Here is a 20,775-nt window from a genome sequence, read left to right as displayed (position 1 = left end):
TGCAACATGGAATAGCAACTTGATTTTTGAGGAGGGGTAGATTGTATCTTTTTTTAATTGAGAAAATCTGATTATTTTGTCTTTCGATTTTAGAGTTTGCTTTTTAGAACTGCAAGCTAGCACATACACAGTTAATGATGTGTGTCTATGTATGATTCATAATGATGTGTGTCTATGTATGAATTCAGCTAATTTTGATTTGGTTTCCAGAGCTAACCTTCACAACATACTGTTTGAAACACATGGTAACATTTTTTCTGAGAAGAGTGAAGGTTTACTCTGTGCCATTTATCTCATAGCATGTTGTTTGTGACTTCTATTGGGTTAAGGTGCGTGCCCTGATAAATAGTAAATAGTGATGACAATATGTAATAGCCATTTTTAATCAATATCAGAATTAAATGAGTAAATAGTAAATACACATAAATAGCCTACTATTAATGGTAGCATTTTATATACCAAATGTTTTGTTAAATGCCTTATTTGTATATCTAATTTGATCTCATTTAATGGGTGCAGGAGCCTGACTCCTACTTCCAAGCTATGTGACATGCAACTTTTTTATCCGTTGGGACTTCGGCTCCTCACTGGGAAAGGTGGAATAATAATAGTATTTCCTTAACGCTTTTAACACCAGATTAAATGAACTAATCTTTATAAAACTTATAGCAAATGACTTACTACTATTTATTTAGTCATTTACATACCAGGCTAAAGGCCAAGTGCTCTTCTTTGTGCTGCTTTTTGAGTAAATCAAAATTGCTACTCTTGTGGTACTAGCATTTTGGTACTAGGGAAGACAGGCGGCAAACAAATATATTCTGTGTCAGGTGCTGATGGGTGCTAAGAAGAAAAATAAAGCAGATAGAGGATTGAGAGTGACAGTATGGGTAGGGAGTTACTGTTTTATATAGGATTAGTAAGAAAAGGACTCCCTGGTAAGGCAACATTTCAGTCTGAATGATGTGAGAGAGCAAGCTGTGCAGATACCTGGGGGAAGAGGGTTTCAGGTTGAAGAACAGTGAGCACAAAGGCTCTGGGGCAAGAGTATGTTTAGTGTGTTTGAGGAGAAGCAAGGAGGCCTGTGCAGCTGGAGTGGCAGTACAAGGGGAAGAGTGGTAGATGAGATAGGCAGCAGAGGGCTAGATCATGAAGAGGCTTTGTGGTCATAAGGACTTTGGTTTTTGTTCTAGTGATATGGCAAGTCATGACAAGTTTTGAGCAGTAGAATGACATGATCTGACTTAGGTTTGAAAAGGATTACTCTTGCTGCTGTATGGATATTATAGTGTGTGGGAACAGGGAGTCCAGTTTAGGAGGCTTATTTTACAATTATAGTTACAGAAAAGAGATGACACAGTGGCTTGGACTGTGGAATTGAGGCAGAGATGATGAGAAGTAGTGTATTCTGGATATGTTTTAAAGATTGGACCAACAAGATAGAAGAAGAGTCAAGAATGACACTTGGTTAGGGGCAGTGGCTCACACCTGTAATCCCAGCACTTTGAGAGGCCTAAGCAGGAGGATTGCTTGAGGCCAGGAGTTTGAGATCAGCCTGCGCAACAAAGCAACACTCCATCTCTACAAAAATTAGCTGGATGTGGTGGGATGCAACTGTAGTCCTAGCCACTTGGTAGATTGAGGCAGGAGGATCCCTTGAGCCCAGGAGTTTGAGGCTACAGTGAGCTATGGTCTGTTTGTACCACTGTACTCCCGCTTTGGCGACAGTGAGATACCCTGTGTTTAAATATATTTTTAAAGACATGGTTTAAAATATCATGACTGAATGATTCTTAAATTTTGTCCCTAGAAGGATGGAATTACCTTTTTACTGATAAGAGGAAGACAAGTGGAAGTATGGAGTAGATTTTGAAGTGTTCATATAGAATCTAGGTTTTTGGTTTTGATCTTGTTAATGTTGAAGTGCTTATTAGATGTCCAAATGGAGATTTAGAATGGGCAGCTGGCTATATGAATCTAGAGTACAAAGAAGAGGCACCAGATTTGAGATAGAAATAAGGGCTTTGTTAGTATATATCATCATAGAGGGTATGGGAATAAAATAAAGATAAACAGGAGAAGAGTTTCAAGGACTAGGCCCTTGGACAAGCCACCTTTTTAGGTGTGAGGGAGGAAAAAGTGATCAGCCGTATCAAATGCTGCCAGTGAGGACTGGGGATTGATAATTGGATTTGGCAATGTGGAAATTACTGGTGACCTTAAGAGGAAAAGTTTCTTTTCTTGGGTGGTGGAAAATGAAAGTGTTATTGGAGTAGGTTCAGGAAAGAATGAGAGGTGAGGGCGATGAAGACGTAAGTATAGATAGTTTTTTGAGGAATTTTGCTGTAAAACAGAGAAATAGGATAGTATCTCTATGGTAAGGAGGATTTTTATTTCATTTGCGAGATTTTAAAGTGTTTGTATATGAAGTGATTCAGTAGGGGAAGAAAAATTGATGCAGGGATAAGAGGGGACATTTACCTAAGTGAGATCCTTAATTAGGTGAGAAACAATGGGTTAATAATAATTTCTTTATAATAAGTCACAAGAGACATTTTATTCTCATTTCATCAATTTGCTGGTATTTGACTATTTTGGTATGCTACCTTTCCAGTTAAAACTTGTTCTAAATTTGGGAGCTGAGTTGAATCAACATATAATTAAGTTGAGGTTAGTCTTCATATAAAAGTTGCCAGACTTGTTTCCTTCTTGTAATTAATTTTAAATTGGAATCATTGGGAGTGACCTGGGAAATGGAATGTTTTAGCCTAAATTACAAATATGTTGATTTCCAAGTTACCCCAGATTTTAAAATGGGTATTTGAAAATAGTTTTGGCTTTGGTGTGTTTCTGTTACATACTGACTTTGTATACAATGTATAATAAATGTTATAATAAACATATAAACATATAAAAACATATATAAATATAAACGTATATAAATGTGCATTCATAGGCAATTTCTATTTTGTTAACATAGGAAGACTTTACGTATAGCCAAGTTTTATCTTATATGGTTTCCAGAAGTAATTATTTTCCTTTCCAAGGTTACTTTTTTTTTGAGGTAGAAAACAAATATTTCATTGTTACTGGGTGCAGTGGCTCATGTTTGTAATCCCAGCACTTTGGGAGCCCGAGGTGGGAAGATCGCTTGAGCTCAGGAGTTTGAGACTAGCCTGGGCAACATGGTGAAACCCCCTCTACAAAAAATACAAAAATTAGCTGGGTGTGGTGGCATGTGCTCAGCTACTCCAGAAGCTGAGATGGGAGGATTGCTTGAGCCCATGAGATTGGGGCTGCACTGAGCTGAGATCGCACCACTGCACTCCAGCCTGGGTGATGGGAGTGAGACCGTGTCTCAAAAAAAAAAAAAAAAAAAAAAGAAATTATTGTTGTATGGCATGAAAGGGTCTTATGCTATATAGTAATTAGAAAAATCACATTAATCAAAAACTTACTTTAAGTTTTATAAATGTTAGCTCTCTAGTACTTGATTTTCTTAGTTTTTTTATCTTTATAGGCATAAATCATATCATGGAAACCTTAAATAAACTCAGAACCTGGATATAGTTGTAACTAATTAGGCTGTGTGAAAATGGCAAGTTTTTGAAAGTGCTTAAAAATATTGTTCATTTTTATATTGATATAGATTAAATAGAATAAATATCATTAAAGAATAAATATTGACAGAACTGTTGTTCTGTCTTAATGAATTCTAATCTATGTGACATAAGGCAGGCACATTTGGAGGATTTAAAAGAAATTAATTTGATTAGAAATGTACTGTGGTTGTCAGAACTACCTTACCTTGATGTGTAGGAGACAGTATGTGTCCCAGGGATATGTGTTGAAATGATCTCGAGCTAAAAGTCTGAAAAGCCTTTCTACATGACTTCCAGATATCTTCAAACCAATCTTCTTGCTTGTCTTACACTATACAGAAATATGTCAGCAACCCCTAGAATGAAGTTGTACAGATATGCATCTTTTAAGAAACTTATTGAATATAAAAAATAATCAAATAATTGGTTAACATGATGAATTTTTTTTTTTTACTATAAAACAGGTACTTTGAATATTGAAGCCACTGTTATACATTTAAAATACTTGATATTAGTTAACCTAGAAAGAGTTTGACTTGATATTAGTTAACCTAGTAGGAGTAGAATGGAAGAAAGGATACTTTCACTTTTCATTGTGTACCCTTTATTGTTTGGCTTTTTTGCTGTGTGCATGTATTACTTTTAATATAAAAATTAGTTTAAAAAATGTAAATGCTAAAAAGCATGTATATAGAAGATCAGTTTGTATATAGTGAAGCATACTTGTACAGTGCTCTACCACTAGATATCATGAGACAATGAATCTTCGTACATTATTTAGTTCTTCAAGTTACTGAGGATGCACAGCTTATTTGTCTCTAATTATTGTTTGTACTAAGCCATAGGATATTCATGTCAAAGTCTCAAATCCTATATGACAGTATAAAAAATATCTAGATACGCAACATTATGGTTAGTTTATTATTTGACTTCAATAACTTTAATAACTCTCCTTAGCTCAGACTATTTAATATTTATGAGATTCTATTATGTAAAAAGAAAATATTCTGAATAATAACTATCTAACTTGGACTTTTTTTGGGCATAATTATCTACTTAGATATTTTTTACAAAACAGGAATCTTGAAGGCCTTTGAGGAATGCCTACAAAATAAAAGAATAAAAGACTAGGTACAGCAAAATAAAATTGAGAGAGGCAATGTGGAAGCTGCTGCATTTGCGAATTATATAGGGCCAGTTGTCAATCAAGTTGATCCTATCTGTTCAGAGGAGTTTTCTAATTTAGTTTCTGGCTTTTTAGATCTTAGCTTAAGTAGATCTTGTGACTTTTCTTATTGTTGGAGGAGATCTTCCCATTTCGTCTGGTTCAGTCTTTTCATTTCATCTAGTTCAATCTTTTTATTTTGCATTTTGCTACTATTAAGTAGAACTAGGACTATTGGACCTGACCTTGTTGAATCCTAGTTAAGTATTCCTTTATTATTCCCCATATCCTGTTTGATGAAAAGCCTTACATAGGATGACTTGGCATTGACAATTTATACTATTCACCTGTGACCTTGAAGGTCTCAGAATGAACAAGTGAAAATCCATGGCCTGTAGTAATTGTTCATTTTTGTATGGTAAGAATTTGAATTATAACCACACTGCAAGGTTGCTGTGTGGGAAACTCACTTAACCAGTAAATGTTCATGAGCAATGAATGGCCTTTGCATCCTCACTTGATTGCAGCTCCACAGGGAAAAACAGAAATTCTGGTGTCAGGAACTGGTCTTGCTGATGTAAAGGGTCTGCTGTGTAGGAGCAAAGGGAGAAGCAAAAGCATTAAAAGAAGGATCACTTTTTAGAGGCAAGGTTTTAGCCTAATAAAATGTTGTAGGTATTAAGCGTAATTTTGTGTTTGCCTTCATGATATGTTAGGTTGGGAATCCGAGTGACTTGGAAAAGCTGGTTGGGGATGGCTTTTTGCATGAAGGACTTTAAGAGCTTTTAAAAGACTAAGTGGGACAGGCTAGATGTGGTGGCTCACACCTGTAATCCCAGCACTTTGGGAGGCCAAGGTGGGAGGATCACAAGGTCAGGAGTTCGAGACCAGCCTGGCCAATGTGGTGAAACCCCATCAAGAAAAATTAGCCAGGCGTGGTGGCGGACGCCTCTAGTCCCAGCTACTGGGGAGGCTGAGGCAGGAGAATAGCTTGAACTCGGGAGGCAGAGGTTGCAGTGAGCTGAGATCGGGCCACTGCACTCCAGCCTGGGTGACAGAGTGAGACTATCTCAAAAATAAAATAAAATAAAATAAAACTAAGTGGGACACACTTTTATAGTGCATATTAGAATATCTGTAGAGCTTAAATTTTCATTGTTCTGGCTGTTATGCACAAAAGAAAAAACTTTAGCCATTTCTTTAGTGAAGCCTCCTTTATTGTGAATGGTTTCTTGATAAAACATTTCCACATACGTGTAGAATCGTAGATTCTGTTAGCAAGAGAAGGGGTAGGAAAAGAGCATCTGTAGTGAGATTTGATGGTTATTATTCCGAATTTCTTTATTACCATGTTTCTGGGCAAGGATAAAGGAAAGTACAAGAAATTATCTTCTTTGATTATTATCTTCTTCCTCCTTTGATGAAGCACAGTACACTGAAAGATTTTTTTTTTCAATACTCTGCAGTGTAGCCTCGAAGTTAAGACCTTTTCAAGTTAAGACTCTCCTTCTCTCCCTGTAACTTTTGTCTTTACTTCAAGCAGACTTGGAAGTCTTCAGCTTCTGAATGGACTGAAACCATGAAATCTGAGTTCCATTATTAATCATGTATTTACCTTAGCTGATGGTGTTTTCAAAAGTTTCATCCTTCCTTGTAGTTTTATAGGGTATATGGCTCTGTAAGGATTCTTGGTTTCAGTCTTATTGCTTTTCCTATGCCACAGACTCCTTCCTTTCTTCCTTCAAACATGTAAAGATCTCATAGTGGGTAACAGTATGTATTTTAGAGCTAGGCAGTCCTGGCTTAAGTCCTTACTTGGTCACTGGCTATCTGTGTAAACTTGAGCAAGTTTCTTAACCTCTCTGTTTTAGTTTCTTCATCTGTAAAATGAGAATAATAATAATAATTCCTACCTCATATGGTTGGTGTGGGGATTAAATGATTTAATACTTTGAAATACATAGAAGATGCCTGATACATAGTAGGTAGTCAGTAAATGTTACTTTTATTATCATTATCCTCTTCATCATCTCCCATGCTCAATCACTGAGATTTGTTACTTTTTCTTTTTTAGACTCTAGCATTCCCTTCTCTTTGCCCACCAGCACTGATACAGTTCCAGACCATGACATTAGTACCTCATGCTTAGGTATAGTACTGCCACAATTTTCAAGAGAGCTTCTGTTAACACCCTGCTGCCTCTAATTGCTAGTTTGTGCCATTGCTTTTCAGTACTAGACTAATAACAGTTTGATATTGTCACACCCCTGCCCAAGAGCCCACAGCATTTTTCAGTATCTTGTTTTATCAAGCCCTTATTTCCTTACCTGACTCTGGCTTATCATTACTCTCTTCCTCTACTCTGGCCAGTCTTGTATTTTCTCATCTACCTTATGTAGTTGGACGTTTGCTCATGTTCTTCCTTTGGTCTTTATGCCCTTCCTTAATGTCCTTTGTACTCTTATTATTTCTGTCCTAGCCATATGTAAAGAATCCAATGATTCTTTCTTTTCTTGTCTTTTTTTAAATTTTGAAATAAAGTCTTGCTCAGTCACCCAGGGTGGAATGCAGTGATGGGAAGAATCCAGTGTTTCTAAGAAGGCTTTCTGGATGTTAAGAACTGAGCTAGGTCAGGAACAGGATTGGTAGAAATGGGAGAGACTCAGACTAGAAAGACAGGTTGATTTAGAGATCAGAGTATGGATTAGGGATTAGAGCCTTTAAATTTAAGAATGACAAAGAGGAACTAGTCTGAAAAGCAGATCTAAGGTGGAAGGAGCAGTTTAAGCTGTAAGGATTAGGAAGTGAAGGGATGGTATATGAGTGACAACTGAGAGCAAAATTTCAAGGCAGTGTTGAAAATCTGAGATGTCGCTAAGGTTTGAGATAGAGCCGGGCAGATCCAGATGGACCAGGTGGTTTAAAGGTCCACATGAACAGGCAAGATGGCATACTTCTAAATTCGTAAGAGAACCAGTTAAGATCAAGAACTAGGTGTTAGGAATCTGAAGCAGTGAGTAGTAAGGTCTCAGGCACTCAGAGATTAGAATTGTAACAGAATAAAATAGGTCTCCGGGTTGGCTCTAGTATCAAAATTAGCACAGGGTGACATCAAAACTGAGTGTGCTGAGCCAGAGGACTACTAAATTTCCTTCTGGCTAAGATCAGAACTGGGTTGTGAGAATATTGCTGTTTTGAGGCAACTTTATAGGCTCCTTTACCAGAGATGTAGGGCTGGAGTGACTACCATTAATTAAGGCCTTCACTGATTTCAGTGAGCTTAGTGTAAGTTCCATATTATTGAGTTCCCAATTAAACACCACTACTATCTTGTATTGCTGTGGTAGACTGCTGTGAGTCGCATTTTCTCCATTCGTATCTTAAGCTAGTTCAGATTAGGACCATTTTTAAAAAAGAACCTTGTGATATGACTGGCATTCAAGTGTGTACATTTAAAGCACACAATTTGATGTTTGACCTATGTATGAGGGTAAAACTATCACAATCAAGAAAATGAACATATTCATCACCCTCAAAAGTTTTCTTGTGTTCCCTTATAATTCTTCCTTTCTGTACCTCTTTTTCCCCCCTTCCCCTTTCTAGAATATATATATATATATATTTTTTTTTTTAAGAGATGGTATCTCACTCTGTCATCCAGGCTGGAGTGTGGGTGCGATCATAGCTTGCTGTAATATGGAACTTGGCTTAAGCAATCTTCCTGCCTCAGCGTCTTGAGTAGCTGGGACTACAGGCATGCGCCACCATGCCTTGCTATTTTCTAGAATTTTATTTAAATGGAATCATACAGAATAAACTATTTTTGTTTGACTTTCTTCCATTCAGCATATTTATTTTTACCCCCTTAAAAAAAGTATAATTATTTTGAGTCTCAGTAGTTCACTCCTTTTTATTGCTGAAGAGTATTCCATTGTGTGGATATATCTTTATTTTTTCATATACCTTTTGAAACCAGGAAACAGTCATTCTGTAGGTGATAAGAGAATTGACTGAATTCGGAGACCAGAGGATGAAAGGGAAGAATAGTATGGAGAGAAAATAAGAATAATGTCTTTATCTTATCTCTAAAGACACAGAAGGAAGTGAGTTGTTATAATAGTTGTAGGGTATTTGTTTTGGTCTGACTTGACTTCCTGTTGGTTTATCATTTTTCTGTAATAGTCTGCTAATGCTACTGAAGAGGAGTATTAAAAAACTCAATTGGCCGGGCGCGGTGGCTCAAGCCTGTAATCCCAGCACTTTGGGAGGCCGAGACGGGCGGATCACGAGGTCAGGAGATCGAGACCATCCTGGCTAACACGGTGAAACCCCGTCTCTACTAAAAAATACAAAAAACTAGCTGGGCGAGGTGGCGGGCGCCTGTAGTCCCAGCTACTCGGGAGGCTGAGGCAGGAGAATGGCATAAACCCGGGAGGCGGAGCTTGCAGTGAGCTGAGATCCGGCCACTGCACTCCAGCCTGGGCGACAGAGCGAGACTCCGTCTCAAAAAAAAAAAAAAAAAAAAAAAAAACAAAACTCAATTATAGGTCAGGTGTGGTGGCTTATGTCTGTAATGGCAATACTTTGGGAGGCCAAGGCAGGAGGATCACTTGACCCCAGGAGTTCAAGACCAGCCTCGGCAACATAGAACTCAGATCTGTTAAAAAATAACATATGAGCCAGATATAGTGGCATGTGCCTATGATCTCAGCTACTCAGGAAGCTGAGGCAGGAGGACTGCTTGAGCCTGGGAGGTTGAGGCTGCAGTGAGCCATGATTGCACCACTGCATGCAGCCTGGGTGACGAAGTGAGACTCTGTCTCAAAAAAAAAAACCAAAAACCAACCTCAATAATCGTGTTACATAGTAACTTCAAGTAAACCTTGAACACCTGTAAATTTGTCTTTCAGACAAAAAAAAAATTACAAAGTATTTTTAGAGTTTAGAATTAGAACACAGTATAGATCATGTGTTTCCTAATTTCTTCTAGAAGTCGCATCATTAACTACATTGTTATTTAACGTAGGCTCTCAATTCTGTTGTGTTTACCATAGTTACTGTATTTATTTCAAAGGTTTTTCTTTCTAGAATATCTTGATTTTGAATCTGATGATTAAGTTTAAAAATATTTTGTTTTGTAGCCATGCAGGATATACGTACTGTGGGTCTTGTGCCGCCCATGCTTATAAACAAGTGGATCCGTCTATTACGTAAGTAATGTAGTTTTGTTTTAAGTTGGAGAAGCTTGAGAATTGATTGCTTTGTGATAGAAGTAATTTGCTTTTTATACTTACTGTTATTATGTGCTCAATTTCATGAGGGATTTGACTTTTGATGAATTTTACTATATATAGGTTACTGAAAACTTCAATACTTTTTTGTTGTTGTTTGAACATCTGCTTTTTACCTTCTCTTTGGCATGTAAAATGTTTAGTTATGAAGGTTAAATATTTTGTTTTTAAATATTTCTTTGAAAACCCAGAGATGAGCATTCTTAAGAAAAATGCAAAGCCCTCTGATCTGTTTTAATCATTTCGTAATTTAAAATTCTTTATTGTACTTGTTAAAATTGTGGTTATTGAAAGGATAATTTGTCATTGACAGGATAAGGTATTTGAAATATTTTAGAATCTGACAGTGAATTTAATATGATGTTTGAGGCATATTAACTCTTAATAATTCAATGACAGCTCTGAAATTAGCTTAAAAAAAAAAAAAAACTTCCTGGGAACTTGAGACTCCTTTAATAGTATACTACTCCGTAAGAAACTTGTGAACTTTCAAGAGGTTTTGCTGGAAATAGTCACTCATTTTATTTACACAGTTAATTTACTAGCTGTGAACCAATATCCGGCCCTAGTTTGCCAGATGTACAAGCTATGTGAATAGGTGAAGTGATCATCTTAGTTCTGTCAAATACTGATTGTTAGGTCTGAATTAGTAGAGATGTAGTATAGTTGTTCAAAAGAAATAGCTCATAGCAGCCATGATTTAATAAAGAAAATCATGCACAGCCCACTTGCCTTTGAGCAGTTCATTCAAAGTTTTTAAACAAAAAAGCTGTTCTTTCAAATTTTTATGTAGCATTGTCTGTATATTTTATTATAATTCATTGAAAATTACTTTTGGCAAGCTTTTACTAAAGAGAAAGCAATGATATTTATAAATTGGTGAGGTTTTGGCTAGACCTGTCTCATTTATGATGTTTTGAGGAGCATTGTTCACAGTTATTCCCTGATACATGTTTAATATATAATCTTAAATAATTTCATGAATAAGAGCAAATAGAAGTTAAATTGAAATGATTTTTTAAAAGTCCAGGCCTGGTGGCTCACACCTGTAATCCCAGCACTTTGGGAGGCTAAGGCGGGCAGATTACCTGAGGTCAAGAGTTCGAGACCAGCCTGGCCAATATAGTGAAACCCTGTCTCTACTAAAATACAAAAAAAAAAAAAAAAAAAAAATTAGCTGGGCATGGTGGCACACGGCTGTAGTCCCAGCTACTTGGGAGGCTGAGGCAGGAGAATTGCTTGAATCCGGGAGGGGGAGGTTGCAGTGAGCTGAGATCGTGCCACCACACTCCAGGTTGGCAACAGAGCAAGACTCCATTTCAAAAAAAAAAAAAGGATTTTTTATAAGTTTCTTTCATTTGACTTGGGCCTGTAAACCAGCTATAATAAAAGTTAGTTTATATAACGGCCTTTTCTTTTTGAAACCTTCCTCTATTTGGCAAAAGTTTTGTTGATAAAACTCATGTGCTAGTGGGACACCCCAGAGTTAAACTAGGTTTAGGAATTTGTAGAGGGGTATAGAGTTTATGTTCGTAGAAGTGGGAAGTATGTGTTAAATAAGTTAATGGAAAGTGAGAAAGAAGGCAAAAGGAAAGAGGAAAAAATGGAGGAGTGCCAAGGACTAAGAAGAGGAAGATAAAGAAGATGAGTAGAAAGAGAGGCAAATGATGGCTGATGTGATCAAATTATTTTATTTTAATTAATTATTTTTGAGACAGTCTGGTTCTGTCACCTACGCTGGAGTGCAGTGGTGCAATCTTGGCTCACTGCAACTTCTGCCCCCAGGTTCAGTCAGTTCTCCTGCCTCATCCTCCCAAGTAGCTGGGACTACAGGTGCACGCCACTGTACCGAGTTAATTTTTTGTATTTGTGGTGGAGACAGGCTTTCGCCACATTGGCCAGGCTGGTTTCGAACTCCTGACTGCAGGTGATCTGCAGTCAGGCCTCGGCCTCCCAAAGTGCTGGGATTACAGGCATGAGCCACTGTGCCCAGCCCGATCAAATTATTTTTTGTAATTAATATATAATAATTGAATTCTTAATGAATAAATTTTAAGGTCTAAGTGTAAAATTAATAATTGACAGTCACAGTTGATTTCTCTTGAAAGAGGCACTCTCTGGGAATTATAATGTCTTTAGAGTGCTTTGAGAAAGTAGAGAAAGAACATCCTTATGAGAAAGGTTAAATTCTATACTACCACTTTCTGTTCTTAACTTCCACATTAATCCATTTGCATTCTATTTTTCAGCCAGGATCATCTTTTGAAAATGTAAATGATACTATGTCACTTTCCAGAATTTAAAAGTGGGTAGGGGATACAAATATGATTTAAAAAGGCATTACAAATAACAGGTAGCAGTTATTCCAAAATTGATGTTAGAATGCTGACTAGCAGCTTGGAAAAAGAAATTGGTTTAGAACCTCTGCTAACACCATCCATCAAAGTAAATACTAGTTAGGTAAGGGTATTAACATATCTGGAGAGGCATTTCAAGCCACAGCTAATTTGGAACACCATATGTCTTAATGTTTATGAGACATTGTTGAGAAGAGTATAAAACATGATAAATTGTAATTAAATTACATGAAAAAATAACTCAAGTCATAATGTAACCAGCGGAAGTGATGAACAGAATGGGAAAAATACTTGCAAAAAAAATGACAAAGGGTAATATCAAAAAATCATAAAATTCTTAGTACTTAGAGGCTAACTCATCATAATAATATGAACTGAAATTACAAGAAGTAAATGTAATTAATAAAAATGGAAATATGTTTTATTTTTCTAAAAAAATAGAAATAAAAACAGTAGTGAAGTGCCAATTTAAATGAACAGTTTGAAGAACAATACAGCCGGGCGCGGTGGCTCATGCTTGTAATCCCAGCACTTTGGGAGGCCGAGGTGGACGGATCACGAGGTCAGGAGATCGAGACCATCCTGGCTAACATGGTGAAACCCCGTCTCTACTAAAAAATACAAAAAATTAGCCGGACGTGGTGGTGGGCACCTGTAGTCCCAGCTACTCTGGAGGCTGAGGCAGGAGAATGGCATGAACCCAGGAGGCGGAGCTTGCAGTGAGCCGAGATCGCGCCACTGCACTCCAGCCTGGGTGACAGAGCGAGACTCTGCCTCAAAAAAAAAAAAAAAAAAAAAGAACAGTTGTGTAATTCCTATAATCCAGAACTGGCTAGATTATGGCAAAATTAGTTTTTTATAAAAAAAAGTGCATTTCAATGGACTATATCAGGTTAACACTTTAGGAAAGCAATTTGATAATATATATTAAGAGTCATAAAAATGTATATAATTACTGACTTAGAAATTCCCGTTCGGAAGCTCTATCCTAATAAGTCCCAAAATGAAAAAAGTTAAATGTGTTAAGTTTTCTACAGCAGCATTGTTTTTTTAAAGAGTCTTAAGTTTCTGATAGTGCATTGACTAAATAGAAAAAGCAGGGTATAAAATTGTGCAAAATTGGGAAAAAAAGAGAATGTACTATATGAGGTTAAATAAATTATTGTAATGGATGCTAATAGTTTGCATATGTTTTCTTATATGAGAAATAGATACGTTATTTTAATGGTGAAAAATATAAAATTTAAAAGCATTTGTGCAAAAATGATTACAAGTTGAGGGGATTAATGATTCTTAAACTGACAGAATCGTTCTTTGATTTATAATATGACTGGTCAGGGCCTAATAACATTTTTCGTTCTTTTTCTTCTTCTTCTTTTTTTTTTCTGAGATGGAGTCTCTCTTTGTCACCCAGGCTGGAGTGCAGTGGTGCAATCTTGGCTCACTGCAACCTCCACCTCCTGAGTTCAAGTGATTCTCCTGCCTCAGGCTCCCAAGTAGCTGGAATTACAAGCATATGCCACCAGGCAGGCCTGGATAATTTTTTTATTTTTAGTAGAGATAAGGTTTTACCATGTTGGCTAGGCTGGTCTCGAACACGTGACCACAAGTGATCTGCCTGCCTTGGCCTCCCAAAGTGTTCGGATTACAGGCATGAGCCACTGCGCCTGGCCAAGATTTTTCTTTTCACAGTAACTAGTAGGGCTGATAACTTAATGGGGAGTGTGAGAAGCAGGTTTTGAGGTGATAGCGAAGATTGTTTACAAACAAACTTCCCTATTTCATGAAGAATTAGTAGCAAAGGTTTTCAGATGTTGCTTTCCAAGAGAAATGGATGAATAAATTAAAGCATATTTATTTTAAAAGTTTATTAAGTGACTGCTATGATCCAGATATTGTGGTAGTGCTAGAGACACAGCGATTAATAAAACAGACATGGTTTTAGCTCTGTGCTGATAAATTGGTAGGTGAGATAGATATTAAGCATATGATAATGAATATAGATATCTGATTAAAAACTAAAAATTTAAAAGCTGAAAGTGAAATACAGTAGTTCTCAAACTTCTTGGTTTCAGGAACCCTGTATACTTCTAACTTATTAAGGACACCAAATGTAGACCACATCTACCTTTGTTGAATGCATTCAAAATTAAAATGAGATACTTAAAAAATTATTTTAAAAAGTAAACAAATTAGAGGTTAATAAAAACATTTTTAAAAATGAGAAGTACATTTTCTAATAGAAGATAGTGGGAAAAGTGGCATTGCTTTAACTTTTTTTTTTTTTTACAAAATGTAAAAATGTCATATTTTTACTAGTTATTAAATCTCCTTTTAATGTTTGGCTTAATAGAAGAAGATAACTATGTTCTCATATCTGGTTATGCATTCATCCTGTTGTCATCATTTGTTTTGGCTGAGGTATATGAAGAAAATCTAACCTTACACAGATATGTAGTTAGAAAAGGAAGAGGAGTAGTGTAATTACCTTTTCAGATAATTGTGGATGTTTTTCTTTAATACTACACCAAAACTCAACAAATGGTAGTTTCTTAAAGGTTAGTTATAATGCGAAATCTGAAGTTCCTATCAGTGAATTTTTGTCCTTTTTTTTTTTTCTTTTTTTTTGAGATGAAGTCTCGCTCTTGTCACCAGGCTGGAGTGCAGTGGCACTATCTCGGCTCACTGCAACCTCCACCTCCTGGATTCAAGTGATTCTCCTGCCTCAGTCTCCCAAGTAGCTGGGACTACAGTCGCGCGCCACCATGCCCAGCTAATTTTTGAATTTTTAAGGTTTCACCATGTTGGCCAGGATGGCTCGGTCTCTTGACCTCGTGATCCACTTGCCTCGGCCTCCCAAAGTGCTGGGATTACAGATGTGAACCACCGTGCCTGGCTGAATTTTTGTACTTTTTATAAATTCATTGTCTATTTTACAGTTCGAATGGATCTTTTACCCTTGCATCATTTTGTAATGTGTGGAACATTGGGAAAATTTTTATTGTGTTATGCAGATATTTTCAATGCTGGTATTTCATTATATGATACTAAAAAATCACATTTCTTTTTGTTTGTTTTGTTTTGTTTGTTTTTCTTTTTTTTGGAGACAGAGTTTCGCTCTTGTCGCCCAGCTGGAGTGTAGTGGCTCAGTCTCAACTCATTGCAACCTCCACCTCCTGGGTTCAAAGGATTCTCCTGCCTCAGCCTCCCGAGTAGCTGGGATTACAGGGATGCACCACCACGCCCTGCTAATTTTTGTATTTTTAATAGAGACAGGGTTTTACCATGTTGGCCAGGCTGGTCTCAAACTGCTGACCTCAGGTGATCCACCTGCCTTGGCCTCCCAAATTGCTGGGATTACATGCGTGAGCCACTGCGCCTGGCAAAAAATCACATTTCTTAATGTCACCATGTATTTTATCAGACAGAATCATTAATTCTTTGGAGGCTATCAAGCTTACAGTGATAAAAGTTTTATGAAAGTCTGATTTTCACTTGAAAACCTCAATTTCATCATTGACAACAAATATATTATTTTCTTTAAAGTACTAGATTTTGGGGTTTTTTTCCCCCCCTTTTGAGACAGGATCTTGCTTTGTTACCCAGACTGGAGTCAGTGGCATGATCATAGCTCATGCAGCCTTGAATTCCCAGGCTCAAGTGATCCTCCTGTTCCAGCCTTCTGAGTAGCTAGGACTGCAGACCTGTGCCAGCATGCCCCGGCTGTTTTTTCAAAAATTGTTTTTGTAGAGATGTGGTCTCACTGTGTTGCTCAGGCTGGTCTTGAACTCCTGGCCTCAAGCTATCCTCTCACCTCAGCCTCCCAAAGTGCTGAGATTACAGGCATGAACCACCGTGCCTGACTTCCATTCACTTTGGAGAAATCTTCTGCCAGCTACCTAAACTGGAATAGCCATAATTTATCTACAGTCATCTTTTGAAGTAAAAATTTTGTTCCATGAGGAAAATGTCTGGTTCGGCTTACAACTCACAACTACACAACTGCTTTTTCCTGAGACATACTTCCATATGCAGCAGAAATGTTTTATCACCACAGATTGAATGCATTTTGTCATAGAATATTAAAAATATACCTACTCAAGGGTCAAGATTTAATGAAATTAGGAACTCCCTCCCTTTTAAACTTAGTGTGAGTAAGGTTAAAAAATAGGACTACTAGTACATATTGATTATACTACTTTGATCTTTGTTCTAATGGCCCAGTGGTTTTATGCTCCCCTCACCTTTGCACCGTAATTGCAGATGAAAAAAGTAAATAACTTCCTTGCATTCTTATGAAAATAGTTTTAATTTTATGGACTGCTGCATAGGGTCTTGAGGAATACCAGGAATCCAGAGTTTGCAGTTTGAGAACTATTGTTATAGACCTTAGGAGGGTGACTTGACTTAAATTGTGGGAAAGGTATTGGGGAAAGTATCTCTGAGGAACAGATTTTTTATTTATTTATTTATTTATTTATTTTGAGACGTAGTCTTGCTCTGTCGCCCAGGCTGGAGTGCAGTGGCGCAATCTCGGCTCACTGTAACCTCCACCTCCTGGGTTCAAACAGTTCTCCTGCCTCAGCCTCCTGAGTAGCTGGGACCATGCCTGGCTAATTTTTTGTATTTTTAGTAGAGATGGGGTTTCACCGTGTTAGCTAGGATGGTCTCGATCTCCTGACCTCATGATCCACCTGCCTCGGCCTCCCAAAGTGTTGGGATTTCAGGCGTGAGCCACCGCACCCGACCGAGGAACACATTTTTTAAGCCAGGCTAGCCAAGCAAAGGGGAACAAAAGTATGGGTTTAAAACGTTTGAAGTAGGCAAAGTTGTTGGTGTTATCAAGGAACTGCAGGAAGACCAGTATACATAAAATATTATGATCAAGGTGAGCAAGAGTAATAGCTAATTTGCTAGTGCATTTGAGAGTGCAGAGCCCATTTTAAGGATTCTAGATTTTATCTTGTGACCATGAAATGCCATGAAAGGCTTTAAGCAAGGGAAGTGATATGATCTATGTTTCCAGAAAATGACTTTGACTGTTTAAGGAATTTAAAATATGATACATTTTAGTTCTTTTCCATATTGGTAGTTGACTATTATTAAAACTTTAAAATCTCAGAATTCAGGATGTGCTTAGGTAGTAGTAACTTGATTTTGATACGTATTTTTCAGAAAGCCTTGCAGGACAGAAAAAGAGAGCAAAAAGAAATGCTTTTTGGGGCCAAATGACATTTTTTTCTTTGGTTAAAATGTCTTCACTTCCTGTGAAACACCTTTACAAAATTACTTATGTTCCATTATTTGGACTAAGTAGCTGAATAAACAGTCATGAGGGTACACACTCAGGCAGCTTATACATTGGATGCACAGACTACATTCATCATTGCAACTCCACAAATGTGAATTCTTTATTATAGCTATTATATATGAAGTGCATTTATTTCTAAGAGAATGCCTACTGATCTTGCCCCTCCCCCCCATTTTTTCATATTAAAGGCTTTTTTTTTTAACCTGTGTATCAACAATGATGATGTGCTAATATTGAAAAGTTACGCCTTTAAAGACAAAGCACCTTGCAGTCAAATAACGGGAGAGAAAGTGGCATTGCTTCTAATGCCTCTTTTATTTATTTCTCTTCAAAACATTCCTGTGGCCTTTGTGTTTATGGATCTAGCATTCTAACAAAGAAAATGCATGAACTTCAATGTACACTATTAATTTTCTTTTGTTAGCATTTAGCTAACAAAGAGACCCATTTTGAGATTACTACAGGTTTAAATGCCCCATTTTACTTTCCTTTCAATGACATTTAGCTTTTTCTGGTTTTGTTTTTGGATATATTGCTTTTAAGGGTTTTATATTGAGGGGACTTAAACATTTTTTTTCTTATTACTTCTTTTAATCAAATATGGAACTTCACTGGCTATTGGCGAGTTTTCTACCAAATCAGAAAGAATCTGTAGAGTACACAGTTGGTTAATTGAGATTGGTGGGGCTCTTTTTCCTTCATCTAGATTGGGGCAGACAAAAAGGCAAACAAGGAAAGTAGTCAGGTATCAGAAGAGTTAATTAGGTTTCTGGCAGACCTCTGTTGTTTATTTCTGGAGCAGTGTATCTTTTGGCTATTGTTAGAACCTTACTACACTTAGGAAATTTATGTATGCCTTGAATTTAGATTGTTATTTTAAAAATCACTTCATATTTTGTGTTTTAGATTTTCCACGAGTGCGCTGATGTTAAATATTCTTTGTCTGTCTTTTCACATATTTCTCAATCAGAAAAATGCCCTGTCTCATTATTTGATTCTTGGTTCATGTACTACCTGGCCCTAGTCAGGTTACCTAAACATTTCTGAATTACCATTGTCTATAGCCCACATTAGCCTTTAATTTAAAAAAAAGTGTCATGTTATTTATTTATGTGCTGTTAAGATAGGTGACCAGAGTGCTATCTTTTAGTTTTCTTCATTTAGAAATCTATAGATTTGACTTTTTTTGGGAAATGGTTCTTGAATTGATGATAGAGGTGGTGACAAGAAGTGAGGATTAGCAGTGCTAATAACATAATGAAGGAAGAGAGGTAGAAAGAAAGATTCTGTCTTCTATAAGGAACTTAAATTAACGAGCAAAAAGCAATCTAGTTAAAAAGAGGGCAAAGGACATGAACAGACTCTTTTCAAAAGAAGATACATACGTGGCCAACAAGCATACAAAAAAATTCTCATAATCAGTAATCACTAGAGAGATACAAATCAAAACCACAATGAGATACCACCTGATAATAGTCAGAGTGGCTATTATTGATAAGTCAAAAATTAACAGATGCTGGCAAGGTTGTGGAGGAAAAGAAATGTTTATACATTGTTGGTAGTAGTGTAAATTCGTTCAGTCATTGTGGAAAACAGTGTAGCGATTTCTCAAAGAACTTAAACCAGAAGTAACTCTGGACCCAGCAGTCCCATTATTGAATATGTACCTGAAGGAATGTAAATTGTTCTGCCATAAAGACACATGCACACGTGTGTTCATTGCAGCACTGTTCTCAATAGTAAAGACGTGGAATCAACATAAATGCCCATCAGTGGTAGACTAGATAAAGAAAATGTGGTACATATGTACACTATGTAATATTACACAGCTCTGTAAAAGAATGAGATCATATCCTTTGCAGCAACATGGAGCTAGACACCATTATCCTAAGCAAACTCCCACAGGAACAGAAAATCAAATACTGTGTGTTCTCACAAGTAGGAGCTAAATATTGAGAACATACGGACATAAAGAAGGGAACAACAGACAGTGAGACCTACTTGAGGCTAGAAGGTGGGAGAAGGATGTGGATAAAAAAACTACTTATGGAATACTAGGTTTATTACCTGGGTGTCCAAATAATCTGTACACCAAACCATGGAAACATGTAATTTACCTGTATTACAAACCCATACAGGTACCCTTGAATTTAAAGTAAAAGTTAAAGAAAAGGATAATCTGCTTCTGACCAGAAATGGCCTGTGGATGAATGTTTGCTGTGTGTGCTGTCTTAAGGAGGTTCTGGGACTCTAAACTGAGAATCACTTATCCACAACTTTCTTTGTTTTTTTTTTTTCATAGCAGAACAACTTAATATGCACAGCTTTATCTCCTCCCTCCCTCCCTGCAATATATGAAGTAATATATAACCAATAATTGGTTAATTTTCTTAGCTGTAATAGAATTTTATGAGAATAAATATATTGCTAAAGCACACATTCCCTGGCCTGCAAATTTTTGATACAAAAGAACTAGCTCATCTCTCAGCTTTTGTTCATTAATTGAGCAATCAGTAATACTTTTCTAGCTACATAGCATATCATATATTTTCTTCAAATAGTTTTGGCTTTATGAGTCTGTAAGTTTTGTATGTGATGTGGGAAGGTTGGTTCATGTGAATATTGGAGAACAGAGAAGATTGATAGCCTTGGAATTCAGATTGTAGGGCAGGTTTGGATATTTGACTTAATGAGAGGAAATTAACATTACTCTTGATGTCAAGATAAAGAGATTGTACAGATTTAAGCTACACTTTAGCTCAGTTCCTTTCTTTAGAGTACAGTGCAAATAACACATAATCTAGTTTCTTTGTTTTTGAGAATGACTTCTACTTGAATGGGAATAGAGAAAGCTTGTTGTATAGAATTCTTTTCAACAAGATGCCTTTTTCACCCTACCATGGAGGAAATATGGAAATAGCTTTATCAGAATGCCTTTTTATAGTGGATATTTTGGATAGGTATTTAGAATTTTATGCTATTATGTATTTTTATTAAAATCATGGTGGATCTTAGAAGTTTATTTTAGAATGTGTTAGAATTTTGAAAT

General features: G+C 36.7%; 1 protein-coding gene across 4 annotated transcripts in view; it reads left to right on the top strand.

The window, feature by feature from the left end:
* Positions 1-20,775, top strand: part of MEMO1 (mediator of cell motility 1) — a 145,344-nt gene that overhangs the window by 67,401 nt on the left and 57,168 nt on the right. For 3 of the 4 annotated variants that reach the window (XM_025354548.1, XM_025354545.1, XM_025354546.1), the window contains one exon: positions 9,909-9,977. The exons of the other annotated variant lie outside the window; for it this stretch is intronic. In XM_025354548.1, coding sequence (XP_025210333.1) covers positions 9,911-9,977 — 67 coding nt within the window. In that variant the 5' untranslated portion in view covers positions 9,909-9,910. The remainder of the gene's footprint in view (positions 1-9,908; positions 9,978-20,775) is intronic. 4 annotated transcript variants of the gene reach the window in all.

Source organism: Theropithecus gelada, chromosome 13 (genome assembly GCF_003255815.1).
Source record: "Theropithecus gelada isolate Dixy chromosome 13, Tgel_1.0, whole genome shotgun sequence".
Lineage (NCBI taxonomy): Eukaryota > Metazoa > Chordata > Mammalia > Primates > Cercopithecidae > Theropithecus > Theropithecus gelada.
Note: the sequence above shows the minus strand (reverse complement) of the source record. Positions and strands in the feature narration are given on the sequence as shown.